At 48.1% G+C, this 21967-nt stretch overlaps 1 protein-coding gene across 2 annotated transcripts in view; it reads left to right on the forward strand.

Moving 5' to 3' along the window:
* Positions 1 to 21967, forward strand: part of LOC128825537 (myeloperoxidase-like) — a 94732-nt gene that overhangs the window by 6014 nt on the left and 66751 nt on the right. For both annotated transcript variants that reach the window (XM_054008111.1, XM_054008112.1), the window contains exon 2: positions 19788 to 20027. In XM_054008111.1, the coding sequence (XP_053864086.1) occupies positions 19943 to 20027 (85 nt within the window). In that variant the 5' untranslated portion in view covers positions 19788 to 19942. The remainder of the gene's footprint in view (positions 1 to 19787; positions 20028 to 21967) is intronic.

Genomic DNA, 21967 nt, shown 5'->3' on the forward strand with positions numbered 1-21967 from the left:
CGGGTTCCCAAGGCCTTAGCTGCCCGTCTTTCCCTTTTCGTCTTTCTACCCTGTCTGGGAGTGGAGAACAAATCTGAGGATATTTCAGAGAAGATTGGAGGTTGACAGTCCACTGTGGATGCCTCACAAATTTTAGGGTCCCCATCTTTCTCCAATCCCCCTACTGGGAGTAAGTCTCCAAACCCTGGGAAGTCCCTCCCTATGAGCACCAGGTATGGGAGTATAGGGACTACACCTGCTGCTACCTCAGTAGTGTTCCCTTGGATCTCGATTTTTACTGGGATGGTGGGGTAGTAACTAACTGCCCCATGGACACAGGTTATCCCCGTACGTTTAGCCTGCAGCAACTGACTACGCTTCACAAACCTCCCTGAGATAAGCGTGATAGCACTTCCCGAATCAACCAGTGCCGTGGTCTCTACCCCATTTAGTTTCACTGGTCTGGTGTACATATGTGGGGTTAGTGAGACCCCCACAAGGTGGATTAGGGAGCATGGGTCTGCCCAGTTCCCCAGGTTACACTACATAGGCTCCTCGGCATTGGGACACTGTGCAGCTATGTGTCCCCACTCCCCGCAGGCATAACATCTGTATGGAACCCTGGGTGTTCCCCGGTCTCTTGGTTTGGGAAGTCTAACATCACAATCTTCTTCCCCCTCAGTGCTCTGACTCTTTATGGCCTCTGGTGGGCCTTCAGCCCCTCTCTTTTTCCACCTGGTGGCCCAGTCACTCGAACTCTAGGGCCTGGTGCTGCTAGTTTAACCCGGGTGCCTCTTCCTTATCTGGTCGGGTCAGTTCCCTTGCCGTCCTTCGCCTCTCTACCATTGCCACAATCTCGTCATAGGTGGAGGGTTCGTTTTGGCTTACCCATGCGCGAAGGTCTGGCGGTAGTCCCCTCATGTATCGGTCGATGACCAGAATCTCTAGTATCTCTTCTGGACTCCGGGACTCAGTTTGCAGCCACTTTCGTGCGAGATGGATGAGGTCATATAATTGGGACCGCGGGGTTTTGTCTTCCTGGTACCTCCACTCATGATACTGCTGGGCCCGCACTGCGGTTGTTACCCCAGATCTGGCCAGGATCTCTGCTTTCAGCTGGGGGTAGTCTGCTGCAGCCTCTTCAGGCAGATCATAGTAGGACTTCGGGCCTCCCCGCACAGGAATGGGGCGAGGTTGCCAGACCACTGATCTCGAGGCCAGGCCTCCTGTAGGGCTGTCCTCTCAAAGGCCAGGAGATATGCCTCTACATCATCCTCCCATGTCATTTTCTGCAGCCAATTGCTGGCCCGTATGTGCCGCGTTCCATCATGGCCGTGGTTCATCTCCGTAAGGGCCTTCACTTGGTTTACCAGTTCCCGCAACATAGTGCGGTCTTGAGCGGCCTGGTCCATCAACAGGCGATTGGTCTCCTGCTGCCACCTAGTTTTGTGATTCTTCCATTTCTTTATCATGCAGATCATTGATTCTCTTTCTGGTTTCTCTGAATGGTGAAAGGGCAAGTTGTACACATTTAAGATATTATCTCAATAAAGCCGGATTTATGCAAAAGTGTATTCAGGTACCATCACCTCCCATTTCTGAGTATTGTCAGTATATTGGAACAAATACACTGTTAACCAAATAGCACTACCTCTATATATGTCTCTATAGAGAGACTATAGACGTCTCTAGCACCCCTCAGGGAAAGGGTGGCCACTGCTCCTGTCTCAGAGTCCAGGGCACCGCCCCACAGCTGTTTTGTTCAAGGCATCAGCCCCCTTTTGTGCCAACAAAAAGTCAGCATGCTTCTGCAGCCCACAAAAAGCATCGTCTGAGACCTTGGGGAAGCCAAAGAAAGAAACAACCTGGCACTTCTCCTTTCTGAGGGGGCCTAGGTGGACAAGGCTCTCAAACCTTTCCCCTGGTCTGCAATCCCTGCTGCCAGGGGCCAAAGGGCTCTGTGTTGCAGTCCTGCTCCTTCAGAGGGCCCCCCTGCACAGAGCAGGGATCCTCCCTTTTAGGGACCCCCCATCTTCAGGCTTGACAGGCCTCACAGGTACAGCAACAACTCCGTAGCCTTCTAAAAATTGTTTTGAATTGACCAAAATGTTTCAGTTGACTCAAAATTAATTTTTCAATTTTGTTATTTTGTGATTTTGATTTTGTGATCTTTGAGTGTTTTTCACTCCTTTTTATGCTTTTCATTTTTGTGCTGGATAGCTGTCATCCAATGTTTTTATGGCTGTTTTGGGTTTCTTGCCTGATCTCCAGGTAGGTTTTCTGATTTTATGCTTCCAGTGTGTATGAACATGTGATAATTTCTTGTCTGCAGTGGCTGTTATAAAGAGAATGGTGATCAATTGTTCACCATATCCACTGAAGGTAGGACAAGAAGTAACGGGCCTAGTCTGCAGCAATGGAAATTTGTTAGATATTAAGAAAATAATTCTAACTACAAGGATAGTTAAGTTCTGGAATAAGCTTCCAAGGGAGATTTGGAATTCCCTTCATTGGAGGTTTTTTAAGAACGGGTTAGACAGACACTTGTCAGGGATGGTCTAGATATATTTGGTCCAGCTTCAGCCCAGGGGGCTGGACTAGGTGGCTTCTCCATGTCCCTTCCAGCCGTATATTCCTCCGTTTCTATGTTGTATGCACCTAGTTTACCAATGCAGTCCAGTTTGCTCTGTAACAGTGACTTGTCTTCATCATTATTTACCACCTGCCCAATCTCTGTGTCATCTCATTTACCAGTAATGATCATATACTTTCTTCCACATCATTGATAAAATATTTAATACCTTCAGGCCTAGTACTGTGGGACCCGACTCAAAATGCACGCACGGATTCTCTATTCAAAACTATGTTTTGGGATCTGTCAGTTAGCCAGCTTTTAATTCACTGAATATATGCCATATGGCCTTTGTATAGTGCTAGTTTTTATTCAGAATGTCATGTGGTTCTACCTGAAATGCCTTACAGAGACCAAGTAGATTTTATAGCAACACAGTTATCTCTATCAACCAGACGTTGATAATTGTTGACAAGGGCAAGAATTAATTTTTTCTCTGGAGGCACAATCGGAATTTGCTGTGCTAACTGATTTGGTTTGATATTCAATGGGTCAGAGAGGATTACCTGTTGCTAGGTTAGGCAAAAACCTGTTTGTGGTGCTGGAGCATTAAGAGAGACTCTTCTGCTGTAGGTGATGTGCACAGGCGACAAGCATTATTGTGATGTCTTTCAGATTCCACGGGTAACATGAAGAACTCACATTCATTTTCCTGAAGACACATGCCTTGGTTCTCAGTCACTGAAAACCCTTCTTCAAGTGCCTTTCATACTACACAGTATGCCCCCAGGTATCACTGGATTCCTGGCACATCGTGCAGGATTCTGCCCATGGATATGTAGCAGGAGCACGTGAAATGGCAAATGGTGTGAATGACAGCCGTAGCAGGGACCTTTGGATGTGTCTGCTGTTCAGTACCGCTGCACCAATGTCTTGCACCAGTACCGGCAGCTAACGCATGTGCCAAGTGTCTCAGTCAAATGCTGTCCACAGCAAGTGAGACAAAGCATCCCTCTGTGTGTATGCTACACCTACCTACTTCATCTTGTCAGTCTTCTAGACCAGATGTTTCAGCACAGCTGGAGCCAGAATTGTCCTAGTGCTTCCTGGTATCTCAGCTGTGAATTCATGGCAGTCTGTAAGAGTCACCTTTACCTCAGCAAAGCCGGCCTGCCCTGTCTGTCCCTTGGAGCGCTAGCAGCTTTTGCTACATTTCCTGCAAAGACCAGGCAGGAGGAACTCTTTCCCTTCCGGTTGGTTCTACCATCACAGCAGCTGCCCTTAAACACACTGTAGCCCAGTTCCTTTAGGAGGCAAAAATGCAAAGACAGCAGAGCCTTGTCTTTCTGCCTCTGGGGTAATTCAGATGGAATCAAAGCCCCCCCACACCCACACCCAACACATAGTCCTCCAAATCCCAATCATTCCAAGAGCTACTGCTTGTTTCACACCCTCTGGTGCCCTCCTCGCAGGTGTGAACAAGAGGAGCCAGAACGTGGCCAATTGCACAAATTTACCGGAGACATCAACTATCTCAGGGGTTCTCAAACTGGGGGCCTGGACCCCTCATGGGGTCGTGAGGATATTATATGGGGGGTCATGAGCTGTCAGCCTCCACCCCAAACCCCGCTTTGCATCCAGCATTTATAATGGTGTTAAATATATAACAAAGTGTTTTTAATGTATAAGGGGGGTCGCACTCAGAGGCTTGCTGTGTGAAAGGGGTCACCAGTACAAACGTTGGAGAATCACTGAACTATCTCTTGCCTTTGGTGCCCTTCCTGTGGAAAAGATGGGACAGTGACTGTGCTGCTCACTGTTTGATGTTACCTTGCAATTCAGTGGAGTTCTTTTGCTGCTTCTGCTCCCATAGAAATGTCTGCCACCACCATTCCCCGGACTATCAAATACCTCTCGGTAAGCAGGCATAGCCAGGCCCTCCTCCTGCTCATCCCTACGACAGCAGGCAGGACAGGGGAGTGTCACCTAGTGTGTTCAGGGCGAAGGTTGCAACCAACTTCCATAAAGCCCTAGTCCAGCCCTACATTTGTACATTCATATTTACTCTATTATTGTATCTCACTATTTTGTTATGTCTGGTTCGGGGTCCAGTCTTGCTGCCATTCATTTCAGTGGGAGCAGGAGCAGGCTGAGTGTGTGTGAGTGTGTGTAGGTTTTTTAAAAAGGAGTTAAGAAGGATTTTTAATAAATCTATCAAATTGGGGGCAGTACCTTATCATCATACCTATATTTAAGAAAGGCCAAAAAAATGATCCAGACAACTACAGACCCCTTCATCTGAACTCACTAGAATGCAGGGCTTTTAAACAAATTTTGAAGAAAAGAATTATTAAAGACATGGAGGTAAGTGAAAAATGCAACATGGATTTACCAAAGGTAGATTGTGCCAGACTAACCAGATACCTTTCTTTGATAAAATAACTGAGTTCTTAGCCAAGGGAAATTCAGCAGATCTAATCTATCTGGACTTCAGTGAGTCATCTGACATGGTAGCACATGTGAAATTACTAGTTAAGTTGGGGAATATGGAGATTAATACAAGAACTAGAAGGTGGATAATGAACTGTCCAACGGGAGATCACAACAGGTTGTGCTGAAGGGAGAACTGTTGGGCTGGAGGAAGATTAATAATGGAGCGTCTCAAAGATCAGTCTTGGGATCATTATATTTTCAAAAAGTAGGAGTGAGTTAATGAAACTTGCTGATAGCACAAATGTAGGAGACATTGTCAATGTAGAGAAGGATTGTTGCGTTATACAGGAAGAATTGGATGACCTAGAGTCCGGGAGTAATAGAAATGGGTTGAAATGTTGATAGTACAAAGTGAAGGGTCATGTATTCAGGGATTAATAAGAATTTCTTCTATAAAGTGGGGTCTTATCAGTTGGACATGACAGAGGAGGAGAAAGACCTGAGTGTATTAGTTCATTGCAAGATGACTATGAGCCACCCATGTGATGCAGCCATAAAAAAGGCAAATGTAACTTTAGGATGCATCAGGCGAGGTATCTCCAGTAAAGACAGAGAAACATTAATGTCATGTGCTAGGGGGTTGCACACTCCGTAGCTTGTGTAGGCCGTGCTCGTTGCACATCCCAGGGACTACTTGCATCCTTCTGTTCCCCCTCACAAGCTCACTGTGTGCCACCCTCCCATCCCCTTCTATTTCAGAGACTCCCTGCAACTTCCCTCAGACTCCCCCCTGCCAGGGATTCTGTGTCCCCTCATTCCTCCTTCTTCCCTACTAGGATCCACCATTCTCCCCGCCACCATGCGAGCAGCCCTGTGTGGATGTCTGCACCCCCATTGTCACTTCCCTCCATGTCCTCCATTCCCCCTCCCTCCCACCAAGGGTTCTGGATGCCCCATTTCCCCTCCCCTCCTACCAGGTATCACAGTTTCAGGGTAATTGCCACTGTGACCCTCCAGCATGCTATGCTAAAGGAATCCTCTCAGGCATCTAGACATCATGGGCAGAGACCCACATTGCTCTCCCTAGTGACCAGGGGTTTAGGCTTGTAGTACCCAGGCACTTCACTGTGTTGAGTCATAGAATATCATGATTGGAAGGGACCTCAGGAGGTATCTAGTCCAACCCCCTGCTCAAAGCAGGACCAACACCAACTAAATCATCCCAGCCAGGGCTTTGTCAAGCCGGGCCTTAAAAACCTCTAAGGAAGGAGATTCCAGCACCTCCCTAGGTAACCCATTCCAGTGCTTCACCACCCTCCTAGTGAAAAAGTTTTTCCTAATATCCAACCTAAACCTCCCCCATTGCAACTTGAGACCATTACTCCTTGTTCTGTCATCTGCTACAACTGAGAACAGTCTAGATCCATCCTCTTTGGAACCCCCTTTCAGGTAGTTGAAAGCAGCTATCAAATCCCCCCTCATTCTTCTCTTCTGCAGACTAAACAATCCCAGTTCCTCAGCCTCTCCTCAAAAGTCATGTGTTCCAGCCCCCTAATCATTTTTGTTGCCCTCCGCTGGACTCTTTCCAATTTTTCCACATCCTTCTTGTAGTGTGGGACCCAAAACTGGACACAGTATTCCAGATGGGGCCTCACCAGTGTCGAATAGAGGGGAATGATCACGTCCCTCGATCTGTTGGCAATGCTCCTACTTATACAGCCCAAAATGCCATTAGCCTTCTTGGCAACAAGGGCACACTGTTGACTCATATCCAGCTTCTCATCCACCGTAACCCCTAGATCCTTTTCTGCAGAACTGCTGCCTAGCCACTCAGGCCCTAGTCTGTAGCAGTGCATGGGATTCTTCCGTCCTAAGTGCAGGACTCTGCACTTGTCCTTGTTGACCCTCATCAGATTTCTTTTGGCCCAATCCTCTAATTTATCTAGGTCCCTCTGTATCCTATTCCTACCTTCCAGCATATCTACCACTCCTCCCAGTTTAGTGTCATCTGCAAACTTGCTGAGAGTGCAGTCCACGCCATCCTCCAGATCATTAATGAAGATATTGAACAAAACTGGCCCCAGGACTGACCCTTCGGACACTCTGCTTGATACTGGCTGCCAACTAGACATGGAGCCGTTGATCACTACCCGTTGAGCCCGATCATCTAGCCAGCTTTCTATCCACCTTATAGTCCATTCATCCAGCCCATACGTCTTTAACTTGCTGGCAAGAATACTGTGAGAGACCGTATCAAAAGCTTTGCTAAAGTCAAGGAATAACACATCCACTGCCTTCCCCTCATCCACAGAGCCAGTTATCGCCTCATAGAAGGCAATTAGGTTAGTCAGGCATGACTTCCCCTGGGTGAATCCATGCTGACTGTTCCTGATCACTTTCCTCTCCTCTAAGTGCTTCAGAATTGATTCCTTGAGGACCTGCTCCAGGATTTTTCCAGGGACTGAGGTGAGGCTGACTGGCCTGTAGTTCCCTGGAGCCGCCTCCTTCCCTTTTTTAAAGATGGGCACTACATTAGCCTTTTTCCAGTCATCCAGGACCTCCCTGATTGCCATGAGTTTTCAAAGATAATGGCCAATGGCTCTGCAATCACATCCACCAACTCCTTTAGCACCCTCGGATGCAGCTCATCCGGTCCCATGGACTTGTGCTCGTCCAGTTTTTCTAAATAGTCCCGAACCACTTATTTCTCCACAGAGCACTGGTCATCTCTTCCCCATACTGTGCTGCCCAGTGCAGCAGTCTGGGTGCTGACCTTGTCTGTGAAAACTGAGGCAAAAAAAGCATTGACTACATTAGCTTTTTCCACATCCTCGGTCACTAGGTTGCCTCCCCCATTCAGTAAGGGGCCCACACTTTCCTTGACCTTCTTCTTGTTGCTAACATAAATGAAGAAACCCTTTTTGTTACTCTTAACATCTTTTGCTAGCTGCAACTCCAAGTGTGATTTGGGCTTCCTGATTTCACTCCTGCATGCCTGAGCAATATTTTTATACTTCTCCCTGGTCATTTGTTCCATCTTCCACTTCTTGTAAGCCTCTTTTTTGTGTTTTAGATCATCAAGGATTTCACTGTTAAGCCAAGCTGGTCGCCTGCCATATTTACTATTCTTTCTACACATCGGGATGGTTTGTGAGGGGGTGCAGGAGTCAGGGATGGGGTCATGGGTGTGTGTGAGGGGGGTGCAGGAGTCAGGGCAGAGGTCTGGGGGTGTGGGCTGGGGTCATGGGGGTGCTCATGGCAGGGGGCTGGAGGGGGTATGCCCTGATTCCACCCATTTCCCCAAGGCCCCACCCCCACCTCTTCTCTGCCTCCTCCCCCAAGCGGGGAGCGCACTGCGGCTCCGGTCTTCCCCCTACCTCCTGCTGGCAAACAGCGGATCGGTGGCTGCGGAAGTGCTGGGCGGGAGCGGGAGAGGAATGCTGCATGCTTGGGGGAAGAGCTGGGGGAGAGAGGAGCTTGGCTGCCGGCAGAGCCTGCTCTGCAGCAGGAGCTGGCAGGACCCAGCTTCTGCCAGCTGCACCCGCAGGAGAGGGTGAGGGGTGGAGAAGAGCAGGCTGGCTGGGGCCCCTTTGAACCATGGGCCTGGAGCCATGGTCAATCCGGTACTGTTTGTTGTTGGTTTATCCATTACAGATGTGAAAGTTACTAGTGACCCCCCCTTAACAGAGCAGCCTTTATGTCAACCAGTGGCCATTAGGGGGAAGCAGACACTTCAAGTACACAGTAGCCTGAACTTTTCAACTGTCTTCCCTTCAAGGCCTTAAGGTAGTTGGAGCTGGTCCCAAACCGGTTTTCACTGACCAGATAGCAAAAGCACGGGTCTGACAACCACCAATCAAGTGTTAACACTGCAAGGACCTTTGTCTGAATGTGTATAAAGGATCTGTAAAATGTGTGTAAGACAGAGTTTTTGTACTAAGGTGCAAAGCTCTCCTTTCTTCCTCAGAATAAAGCAACTCTTCCTTATCCCTGTCTGGCTGTTATTGGCTCTCAGCTAGGTGGACCCGATATTTCGGTAACACAGAGGTTTCAGAAGAGTATATGTACAAGGTATCGGGCTAGTCATAGGAGTAAGTACTGGGTCAGGGATCATTGAAATCACATAGGGATGTACGGTAGGGTTCCTGACTCCCTGAAATTGTCAGGTGCAGGCACCACCAGATTGTGGCTAAGAACCCAAGACATTGAAACTCACTGCAGCTAAACCAGAGGGACATTGGGTAAGGATTCCTTTTGATGATTAGCTGTTCTCAGAAGTATGACGACCTGTGAAACCCCCTTAGATTCTTGGAGGCACCACTGGGATTTTGAAAAGAAAAACCCCTCTCTATTAACCCCCATGTTAGTCTGCATGGATAGAAGACTGGTCCTAGACTGGTCTGAGGGGGATTAAGTAGACCCACAACAGGCAGTGGTGGTGGTAGGCTTTAGTAAGTGTAACTTCAGAGCAAAAATTGTATAGGCTTTGGTTACAGTAAGGGCCTTTGGAAATGGCGCTTGTCATGGCAGAACCTATCAGGAGAAAGAACAGAAAAGGTATGCCTTATGTTCTGGGTCCATGAGTTTGATGTTCAGATGGTAAATTGTGAAATAATTGTGGATGAAGAGGGGATGCAGTGAACTCTACAAACTGTAGGCACAGTGCCCATTATGTCCCCTACTTCACAGGATGAGTCATCTGATTTTCAAGGAGAAATTCAACATTTGCTCCAGAGAATGGGAAATAGGGAAGACAATTTAAGGGCATTGTATAGTCCTGCCCCATCTTCCACCTTCTGACAGAAGTTTTGTTCCTGAAGGCCATTACGCAGACCATGGGACAATTGGTAGGCCTGGAAGCAGGAACTGGCAGTTATCAGAGACTGAGAACCTTTTAAAAGATAAAACCTACTGTGATGGGTTCAGTCACAGAGATCCCCTTGGGACTGTACCTGATGTGCTGAAATTACATCTGAGCCCGTTTTCCCTGCCAGCTTGGGACTCCAGAACCCTGTCTCGTTCAGCCAAACACGCTAGCCTGCTGCAACACAGACCCAGGGTCTGGTCCACGCCCCCAAAGCTGCAGACTTAACTGAAAACAGCTCAGTATATTACCTGCCTCCAGCATCCAGACACCCTGTTCCCAATGGGATCCAAACCCCCTAAAAATCTCTTTTACTCTGTATAAAGCTTATACAGGATAAATTCATAAATTGTCCGTCCTCTATTACACTGATAGAGAGATATGCTCAGCTGTTTGCTCCTCCAGGTATTAATCACTTACTCTGGGTTTATTAACAAACAAAAGTGATTTTATTAAGTATAAAAAGTAGAATTTAAGTGGTTTCAAGTAATAACAGACAGAACAAAGTAAGTCACCAAACAAAATAAAGCAAAAACATGCAAGTCTAAGCCTAATACATTAAAAAAATGATTACAGGTAATATCTCACCCTCAGAGATGCTCCAATAAGCTTCTTTTACAGACTATACGCCTTTCTAGTCTGGGCCCAATTCTTTCCCCTGGTACCGTCCTTGTTAGTTCCAGCAGACATCCCAGGTGGTAAGCAGGAGTTTTCTCATGACTGGCCACCACTTTTGTCCCGCTCCACTCCCTTCTATAGCTTTGGCACAAGGCGGGAATCTTTTGTCGTTGCTTATCCCCACCCCATCTCGTCAATGGAAAAGTACAAGGATTAAGATGGATTCCAATATCATGTGACATGGTCACATGTCCCTGTAATACCCCTAGTCTCCATTCTTCCTGGGTTGGCCCACACGTACACAGGAAGGATTTCAGGTAAATAAACCATTTACAACCAATTGTCCTAGTCAATGAGAGCCATCAAGATTCTAAACCACCATTAATGGCCCACACTTTGCATAATTACAATAGGACTTCAGAGTTATACTTCATATTTCTAGCTTCAGATACAAGAATGATACATGCATACAAATAGGAGGAACATATTCAGTAGGTTATAATCTTTGTTATGATACCTTACAAGAGACCTTTTGCATAAAGCATATACCAGTTACATCATATTCACACTCATAAGCATATTTCCATAAAACATCTGGAGTGCAACATCACACCCACCTCTGCGCATGAGGAAGAATTTGAGGCCTGGTTGGATCATGCTGTTGATGTGGAACAGGAATGGACATGTTCCAAAAGGGAAAAAAGAAATAAACTAGTGGAAAGTCTGCAAGGGTCTGCTGCTGAATCTTTCAGGTCACTCAGGGCCAGTAACCCAGAGGCAATTGCTGCTAACTGCCTCTCAGTCATGGAGGGTGTGTCTGGAAGCACTGAAGGTGGAGAGGCTGTTATATTAACATCCAGACCAACGCACTAGACATGTGGAAAGAAGCTATTTCAGTATCTGGCATGGATGGAACGACTCCTGCAGAGAGCCTACTATAACGAGGAGTTGCAGGGAGTGATTTGAATCATCTTAGACTGGAGCAAGCATTAAAGGGTGCCAGGCATGCTGGATTGATGCTGTTCTAGTTGCGATTAGAGGACAGAAAGGGGAATCCCCCATCTTTCGCTACACTGATAAGATAGGTCAGGGAATGGGAAACTCAGGACTCTAAAAATAACCCTTCCCGAGGGACTGAAATGAGAGTGTGTACTTTGGAAGCCACTCAGTATAACACTGACAGATAAAAGATTCCTGCCCTATGTAGATCCTATTTAAGGCAGGGGAGTGAGTTATTCTTCACTGAATCCCCACCAAGGATGACTGCTGGAAACATCTCAGAAACAAAGACAAAGGTGGGGAGAAGAACTGAGCCCAGGCTGGGAAGGTGTCTGGCCTGTGAAAGAAATACTCGGAGTTTTAAGCTGCAAGCAAGAGCAGCTTGCCTTCAAGAACCTCTGCAATCTGCCTAAAACAACATTTAGGGTCAGAAATTACTACTTGTAACCAGTTTCTTTAGTATCTTAAGCTTATCTTGTGTTTTTGTTTTATTTGCTGGGTCTGTTATCCCTTATAATCACTTAAAATCTATCTTTTGTGGTTAATAAACTTGTTTTTGTCTTCTCTAAAACCAGTTTGTGGAATTCTTAACTGGGGGTGTGTGTGTGTGAAAAGCTGTACCTATCTCTCTCCACATTGAGGGAGGGGGCGGATTTCCTGAGTTTACACTGTACGGGTCTCGGTGCAGCGCAAGATTATACAATTTGGGGTTTGCACCCCAGAGGGGGTGTGCACTTGAGTGCTGGGCAACTCTGTAGCTGAAGCCTTCCCAGGCAGAGCTGATCTCAGTGTCTGTGTCTCTCTGCAGCTGGGTGTGTCCCTACCTGTGTGTGATGGAGGAGGTTCGAGGGCCTGGCTCAGCAGGACAGGGTAAGGGAGCCCAGGCGGGTGGAACCGGCGGGCTCAATGGTACCCCAGAACATCAAGTGCAACCCAGAGAAGGGGGCAACCCATCACAGTTGCTACACTTAAATGTGTCTCCTGACGAAATAAGTGCCCCTTTATGCTGACTTAATAATACCCCCTCCCTGAGTGGCATATAATCATGGCCAATGTACTTATGTCAATGCAGTGTAAGCGTAGTCACCGCATTACTTAACTCAACTGTAACTGTCCTCCAGCAGCTGTCCCGCAGTGCCTCACACTCACTGCTCTGGTCACCATTGTGAACTCTGCTGCCCAGGATCACAGAAACTGGACGCCCCCTCTCCCCTTGAAAGCCCTGATAATCTTCGAAATTCCTTTTTCTGATTGCTCTGCTTGGTGAACACATCTAGCAGTTCTCCATGTTTGACTTTAACTGCCCAGCTGACCATGCCAGCTACACTCTCCAGATGTACTCCTGCCTGGAGTAGGCAGGAGATATTAGATCTCCTTGGCTTATGTGGAAAAAGAGGCTGTGCAGGCACAGCTCCAATCCAGCTGTAGAAACGTTGACATCTATGAGCAGATTGCTCAGTGGATGCAGGAGAAGAGCTACAACAGGGACCAACTGTAGTGCTGTGTGAATGCCAAGGAGCTACGACAGGCATACCAGAAGGCCAGGGAAACCAACAACCAATCCAGTGCGGAGCCACAGACCTGTTGCTTTTACAAAGAACTGCGTGCTGTTGTCAGTTAGGGGCGTATGTGCGTTCTCCATATGCTATCCCAGCCCCGTTCAGATAGTTGGTCCAGAAGACCTTACAAGAATGACCACTGGCATGGTTCGGTGACAAAGGCACTCAGCCAAATGTATTGCTCTCAAGACACTAGCGCCCTGGCTCCATGGTTACAGGTACGCTAACACATAAGTGTCCAGTGGCAAGGAATGGCTCAGTCAGCAGCGAGAATTTCTGCTGTCTCCAAGCCATGCACAAAGGGTTAAGATGAGGCACTCCAATATTTATAGACTGAGACAAACAACTCTCATGCCACTTTATGTGTTTCATGATATCTGCTTTTTACCTTGGCTTGAATCGTGTGCCACATGTCTCGGGCACAACATCCCTGTTCGTTACTTCTGTCAGACCCTCTTATCTGGTGATAGGACAGGATGGCCCTGGACTAATCTTTTGGAGTATGTTCTATTGTTCTGTACCCTGAAACTGTCACTTCTTAGGCATGCCGGTGTCTTAGCAATGCTAGCAGTACCTTTGCCAAGGTCATATAGTGAACTTGTAAACAGCTACTTTAATACATGGCCTAACTTTGGTTCCCAGACTCTAGTTCAGGCCTCAGATCTTGCACCAGGCCTGGTGCACCATGCTCTCTCTTTCTCCTACACATGCTTGGTGTATGTATAAACTAGAAAATGTGTTGATGTAACCATGCATGTTTGCAGAATCAATCACAATAGAAGATAACTGTTACACTCAATTACTATCTTGGAAAGGTGACTTTGTTTAGATTTTTAACTAAGAGTCTCTCAGAATAGGGTGCCAATTGGTATCAACTCTGTTGTTGCTAAAACAACAGAGAAAAAACAATCTGAAGCTAGATCACAAGGCAATTTGGTCAACCATGTACATGCTAATTCACCAAGGCCTCCTTCCCAATGGATCTATAGTAGTCAACCCTTGTTACTTGTTTCCCAGTGAATTATATTAGCCCCAGTTTTTGACTCCTAACTATCTGATATAAATCCCTACTTTTATAACAGACTGTATAGACTCAGTGCAATTTTACAAGCTTGTAGACTTGGTCTCATTTTATGTCTGTACACACCTAAAACTTAAAAGGCAGCATGAAACCTTTAACCATGGTAGACGTAAGTACAGTGTTCTATAATCCTAGTTAACAATGGTCAATGGTTGAGTTTTATAGATACTTTACAGCCATCTTGATTTGAACATGTTACAAAACACGGAAACACACTGTAACTGACAATTTTTAAAACACACACAGGGACATGTACACTTCTCCTAATTAGGCATCCAGTTTCAGGAAGTGGTCAGTTGAATGATTTGGTTCATCACCCCAAAAACAGTTGATGTGTTACTTATCACCAGATCTTGGCTCAGCCGTCAGTTTTCAGTTCAGTTACTGTTCACGCAGGAGCTGATGCTGCAGGTGGAGGGAAGGACAGATGCTACTATAATTTTTTCCTGCTGTGCTAGTGGACAACCGAAATTGCTGGAAAATAGAAAGAGACAGTTAAAGGTGCGTATATGAGACAGGTGCTTGATGTCACCAGGAGAACTCCCAGGTGACTAGCACAGGTCCTCAGTCATCTCCCTTCCAAGTGTCTGGTTTTGGGGAAGTGATGTGCTGAAGGAGACAGGATGTTTTATCCTATTTCCTCACTTGGATGTGCTGGTGTGGACCAATCAGATGGTGCCCCATATTTCTTCCAAAGATTTGAAATGTCCAACTGTGATGGAGTGTACCAACCCCACACTGGGCCAATGGGGACGGACCAATCCCTGTGGGCCCAGGAGGCCACGCCCCCTTTCCCCTGCTGTGGATGCTCCAGGTGGAAGAGCCAGATAAAAGGAGGCAGCCCAGCTCAGTTGGGGCGAGCTATGGAGGAGGAAAGACGTGTACTGCAGGTTCCTGCAGAGGTGCCTGTGACACTCCAGGCGGTAGAGCCCCCGGACCCAGACTGTGCTGCAGGTGACTCTCTGACTGCGGAGGCTGCCAGGGAAGCCAAGCTGCCACCAGCTGAGGAGGTGCCCAGGACACAACTTGTGGTAGGAAGTGACCCAGGGAAGGTAGTAGAAGCTGATACCTGAACTCCTAATAGGGAGTTCCCTGGGTTCATAGGGCCCTGGGTTGGAACCCAGTGGAGAGGGACCAGGTTCCCCTACCACCACCCCAGGCCACCAGGCATGGCTGCTATCTCTACATCCCAGCCCAGAGGCGTAGGGGCCATACACTGTTTTGCCCCGCCCCGGAGCCACAGACTGATTGGTGATTTCCTCTGTCCACAGGGCCGACTCCCCCACTGCTACTGCCTGCCCCAGCCAGGAGGCTTAGGGACCATAGTCTGTTTGTTCATGCTGCCCCGCCCACGGGTTACAGACTGATCCTTGTCCTGCCCGTCCAAGGGGGCCAGGACTCCAGTTGTGGGTGTCGGTCCCAGGTGGAGGTTTCAGGAGCCATGGCCTATTTGTTTACACAGCCCTGTCTGGGGACCGAAGCCCACTTTGCAGCAACCTTGCTGTATCAGCAGGAAAACCCGACGATGGTGTAACCTACCCCGCACTGGGCCAATGGGGGCAGCCTGGCGAGGCTAGGCACCTATTACAGCGGCCCTGCTAGGCACCTATTACACCAACCAAAATGAGTCATCCTCTCTCACCATCCAGTCAGGGAATGAGACATCAGCTTCTGAGTTCTTGCAACTTGGACCAGTCTCTTTGTACAACACATCTTGTCACACTAGCGCGTGTAAGACGAGTTAGGCAATAACTGTTAGTACAAACGTGTTGGGTCGTACTTCAAACAATGGCTGGTTTGCTCCAGTTAGCAACTTACCTCTGCAAGTCGCTAGCCATTGGTGCTTTGAAGCGTATCCCTCGGCCAACTTTGCTGTTATGCTAACTCAAATTGCACCAACACTCTGCTAACTGCTGAAATGTCCAGTTTAAAGTTAATATAATCTATACAAAGTCCTCCATATTCTTTTTCATAAATTCATAGATTCCAAGGCCAGACAGGGCATCTGATCATCTAGTCTGACCTCATGTATAACACACACCATACAACTTCTCCAAAAATATTCCTAGAGAATATATTTTTAAAAAATCATCCTGTCTTGATTTAAAAAATTGTCAGTGATGGTTCCCGGCCAATGGGAGCTGCAGGGACACTGCTGGGGGCGGGGGCAGTGCGCGGAGCAAAGACATGCCAGCAGCTGGCCGCTTCTGGGAGCGGCATGGGACTATAGCATGCAGGCAGCCGGCCTGAGCCCTGCTGCGCCGGGACCCCCCTTAGCCCGGGGCCCTGGGCTGCAGCCCCTAAAGCCCAAGCGTTAATCCAGCAATGGTGGAGCTGAGAGGCAGAAGGACTCATCCAGGGGTGAGTGGGGATGGACCCGGGGGTGCCAATTCTGCAGGGAACCTCAATACTAAATTGCTGTCCCAGGTTCAGGAGGGGGAGATAGATGCCTGTCTCGCGACCTTTGGGAAGGCTGGCAATTGGAACCAGGCTGATCTAGCGGAAACCTCCGGTGTCTAGCCCCCTTTCTGGACCCCAAGGCCATAGATCTGTTTAGGCAGATGGGTGGGGTGGCAGACTCTCTCCCGCTCTCAGCCCCAGCATATATGTCTGTGTCTACTCTCCTGGGCTCAGGCCCCTCGAACCCCCAGTGGGAGTGGAAGGTGGTGGGAGTGCAGGCGATCCCCTGACTGTCTCCCAGGGGTGAAAGTAACTTACAGGACTTACCAGTACTGCCGGAGTCCTGAGGGGGGCTTGGCCTCATCCGGAAAAGGCGTGGCCTCAACCGGAAGAGGCGGGGCCTCTCAAGATTTAAAGGCCCTGGGGCACCGGCTGTGGCTAGGAGCCCCAGGGCCTTTAAATCAACCCAGGGCTCCCAGCAGCAAAGGTGGCTGGGAGCCCCCGGGGCTCAGGGGCAAATTAAAGGGCCCGGGGCTCCGGCCGCCGCAGAGCTCCGGGCCCTTTAAATCCCCACTGCAGCTCCAGCTGGGATTTAAAGGGCTCGGGGCTCCCGCAGCTGTGGGGAGCCCCGAGCCCTTTAAATCCCAGCTCCAGCCCGGCCGCCGGAGCTGCAGGCAAGATTTAAAGGGCTCGGAGCTCCCCGCCACTGCGGGGAGCCCAGAGCCCTTTTAATCCCGGCCACGGAAGCTGGTGCAGTCTGGCACGGAGTACTGGCTCTTGCTGGTACACCATACCGGACCATACCGGCTTACTTTCACCTCTGCTGTCTCCCCAGCCTGAGGGGAGTGCGGGCAATCCCCTGACTGTCTCTGTTTTTCCTTCATTTCTTTAGACATCGTTATATTGGTATGAAAGTGTTTATTCCAATTGAGGAAGTGAAATAAACTATACAACTATAAGCACGTTAATACCTTTATAACTGTTTACTCTAGGGCTTTTACAGGAATAATTATGTTGGCAAAAAGTCACAGCCATAACCAACAGTTATTCCAGGAACACTTTCAAGTGTAGACCAACTGGAAAATATTTTTCCAGAGCTCAAACTATTTTTGTGGATTTTCTCTGCACACTTTTTCAAGATCCTTAGATTTGAGTTGTAAGTTTAAGTAGTAAAATATAAGTAGACTCACCCCACAGGGGCATGGGACTAAGAAGCAGGTATCATTGAAGTGTCTGTAGTAGGCATATAAATACGATGAGGCTGTAATGCTAGGCCTACAGACGCTAGGTCTGTAAGATATGTAGCCTGACCATAGAAGGCCTCAGGCCTGAAACAGGTTGTCATGACTTGTTGACCAAGAGATAACACTGTAGCAGTACAATGTAAGATTACAGAGTGATATACCAGGGGTACACTCCAGATTAGTGGGGGGCTGTGTCACCCCTGCCCTGCAATGTTGGGTGCCTTACAATGGCTTGCTGTATTAGCTCCCCCCAGGACACTCACAAACAGCCTACCAGTAGGCAAGCCACAGCCTGAGTGTCTGTGTGTAAATGAGATCTGCCAGATTTATTAGAGCATAAGCTTTTGTGGGCTACTGCTCACTTCTTCGGATGAGATCTGCCAGGTACACTCTGGCTCTCACCAGCCTGGGTTATATTTCAGGGTGACCCCCAACACCCCTCCAGTCCTGGATCTTCCCCCAGAAAGGTATGTCCAGCCCTCTCCTGGACAGCACATATATATTTATTCCATTATTCCTTTAAGGGAATAATAGGCCAGCTTATTATTTTAAATAGCGCACCCGGACACTCCAATTTAAACACATTAGAGTAGATAAAACAGTAAAACAAGTTTATTACCTATAAAGAGAGAGATTCTAGTGAATATGAGGGTACAAGACGAGAAGTCTCCTGATTCATACTGAGAAAGTAGAGCAATCCGCTAGTTATCTTAGGTGCATGTACACGAATGCAAGAAGCCTGGGAAACAAGCAGGAAGAATTGGAAGTCCTGGCACAGTCAAGGAACTATGATGTGATTGGAATAACTTGGTGGGGCAGTTCACGTGACTGGAGCACTGTCATGGATGGGTATAAACTATTCAGGAGGAAAGGTGGAGGAGTTGCATTGTATGTAAGAGAGTGGTATGATTGCTCAGAAAGCCTGTTGAGAGTCTTTGGGTTAAGTTTAGAGGAGAGAGCAACAAGGGTGATGTCGTGGTGGGCATGTGCTATAGACCACCAGATCAGAAGGATGAGGTAGACGAGGCTTTCTTAGGACAACTAACTGAAGTTTCCAGATCACAGGTCCTGGTTCTCATGGGGGACTTCAATCACCCTGATATCTGCTGGGAGAGCAATACAGCAGTGCACAGACAATCCAGGAAATTTTTGGAGAGTGTTGGGGACAACTTCCTGGTACAAGTGCTGGAGGAACCAACTAGAGGCCGTGCTCCTCTTAACCTGCTGCTCACAAACAGGGAAGAATTGGTAGGGGAAGTAGAAGTGGGTGGCAACCTAGGCAGCAGTGGCCATGAGATGGTTGAGTTCAAGATCCTGATAAAAGGAAGAAAGGAGAGTAGCAAAATACGGACCCTGGTCTTCAGAAAAGCAGACTTTGACTCCCTTAGGGAACTGATGGGCAGGATCCCCTGGGGGGCTAATATGAGGGGGCAAGGAGTCCAGGAGAGCTGGCTGTATTTTAAAGAAGCCTTATTAAGGGATCAAGAACAAACCATCCCGATGTGCAGAAAGAATAGCAAATATGGCAGGCAAGCAGCTTGGCTTAACAGTGAAAACTTCGGTGAGCTTAAACTCAAAAAAGAAGCTTAAAAGAAGTGGAAATTTGGACAGATGACTAGGGAGGAGTATAAAAATATTGCTAGAGCATGCAGGGATGTAATCAGGAAGGCCAAGGCACGATTGGAGTGGCAGCTAGCAAGGGATGTGAAGGGTAACAAGAAGGGTTTCTACAGGTATGTTAGCAACAAGAAGAAGGTGAGGGCAAGTGTGGGACCCTTACTAAATGGGGGAGGCAACCTAGTGACAGATGATGTGGAAAAAGCTGAAGTACTCAATGCTTTCTTTGCCTCGGTCTTCACAGACAAGGTCAGCTCCCAGAATGCTGCACTGGGCAACACAGTATGGGGAGGAGGTGAGCAGCCCTCAGTGGTGAAAGAACAGGTTAAGGACTATTTAGAAAAGCTGGACGTGCACAAATCCATGGGTCCAGATCTAATTCATCCAAGAGTGCTGAAGGAGTTGTTTGATGTGATTGCAGATCCATTGGCCATTATCTCTGAACATTCGTGGTGATCAGTGGAGATCCTGGACGATTGGAAAAAGGCAAATATAGTGCCCATATTTTAAAAAGGGAAGAAAGAGAACCTGGAGAACTACAGACCGGTCAGCCTCACTTCAGTCCCCGTCAAAATCATGGAGCAGGTCCTCAAGGAATCCATTTTGAAGCATTTGGAGGAGAGGAAGGTGATCAGGAACAGTCAACATGGATTCACCAAAGGTAAGTCATGCCTGACCAACCTGATTGCCTTCTATGATGAGATCACTGCCTCTGTGGATATGGGGAAAGCAGTGGATGTGATATATCTTGACTTTAGCAAAGCTTTTGATACGGTCTCCCACAGTATTCTTGCCAGCATGGACTATAGAATGGACTATAAGGTGGATAGAAAGCTGGCTAGATTGTCGGGTTCAACCATAGGTGCCAATTTCCCCTCTTTCCCCTGGATGCTCGACACCCCCCGTCCCAGTCCCCGCCCCTTCCCACCCCTTCCCCGCCTCCATTGCAACCCCTTTCCCAAAGTCCCCACCCTAACGCCACCCCCTCTCTGCCCCTATTTGAACTCCTTCCCCAAATCCCTGCCCCAACCCCGCCTCTTCCCCGCCTCCTCCCTTGAGCATGCCACGTTCCTGCTCCTCCCCCTACTCCCGGAGCTTGCTAAGCACCACCAAACAGCTGTTTGGCGGCAGCTGGGCGGGAAATGCTGGGAGGTAGGCGGAGGAGCGGGGATGCAGCGTGCTCAGGGGAGGAGGAGGAGATGGAGTAGGGGGTGAGGGGAGCTTGGCTGCCAGTGGGTGCAGAGCACCCACTAATTTTTCCCCGTGAGTGTTCCAGCCCCGGAGCACCCACGGAGTCGGTGCCTATGGGCTCAATGGGTAGTGATCAACAGCTCGATCTCTAGTTGGCAGTCGGTATCAAGTGGAGTGTCCCAGGAGTCAATTTTGTTCAACATCTTTATTAATGATCTGGATGATGGGATGGATTGCACCCTCAGCAAGTTTGCAGATGACACTAAGCTGGGGGGAGAGGTAGATATGCTGGAGGGTCGGGATAGGGTCCAGAGTGACCTAGACAAATTGGAGGATTGGGCCAAAAGAAACCTGATGAGGTTCAACATGGAAAAGTGCAGAGTCCTGCACTTAGGACGGAAGAATCCCATGTACTGCTACAGGCTGGGGACCGACTGGCTAAGCAGCAGTTCTGCAGAAAAGGACCTGGGGATTACAGTGGACGAGAAGCTGGATATGAATCAACAGTATGCCCTTGTTGCCAAGAAGTCCAATGGCATATTGACTGTATTAGTAGGAGCATCCCAGCAGATCGAGGGAAGTGATTATTCCCCTCTATTTGGCACTGGTGAGACCACACCTGGAGTATTGTGTCCAGTTTTGGTCCCCTCACTACAGAAGGAATGTGGTCAAATTGGAGAGAGTCCAGCGGAGGGCAACAAAAATTATTAGGGGGCTGGGGCACATGACTTACAAGGAGAGGCTGAGAGAATTGGGATTGTTTAGTCTGCAGAAGAGAAGAATGAGGGGGAATTTGATAGCTGCTTTTAACTACCTGATAGGGGATTCCAAAGAGGATGGATCTAGACTGTTCTCAGTGGTACCTGATGACAGAACAAGGAGTAATGGTCTCAAGTTGCAGTGGGGGAGGTTTAGGTTGGATATTAGGAAAAACTTTTTCACTAGGAGGGTGGTGAAGTACTGGAATGGGTTACCTAGGGAGGTGGTGGAATCTCCTTCCTTAGAGGTTTTTAAGGTCAGGCTTGACAAAGCCCTGGCTGGGATGATTTAGTTGGGAATTGGTCCTGCTTTGAGCAGGGGGTTGGACTAGATGACCTCCTGAGGTCCCTTCCAACCCTGATATTCTATGATTCTATTCTATGATTCTATGACAGGGTTGACAATCTTTCACTGTCTTTTGATTCAGCTCTTGGTAGTCAATAAAGAGCCATAAATTGCCATCCTTCTTCCACACAAAGAAAACCAGTGAAGAGTAGGGAAAGCGGGACCTAATGACCCAGCCATAGTTAGTAGGCCCTGCAAATAGTCTTTTACCTGCTGGTAGCAGACTGCTAGATAACCCTTCTGTACTGGTTGGGAGTCATGAAGCTTTATGTGCATTTTTAAACTCTCAACCTGGCCTATGTCATG

Source organism: Malaclemys terrapin, chromosome 18, assembly GCF_027887155.1.
Source record: "Malaclemys terrapin pileata isolate rMalTer1 chromosome 18, rMalTer1.hap1, whole genome shotgun sequence".
Classification (NCBI taxonomy): domain Eukaryota; kingdom Metazoa; phylum Chordata; order Testudines; family Emydidae; genus Malaclemys; species Malaclemys terrapin.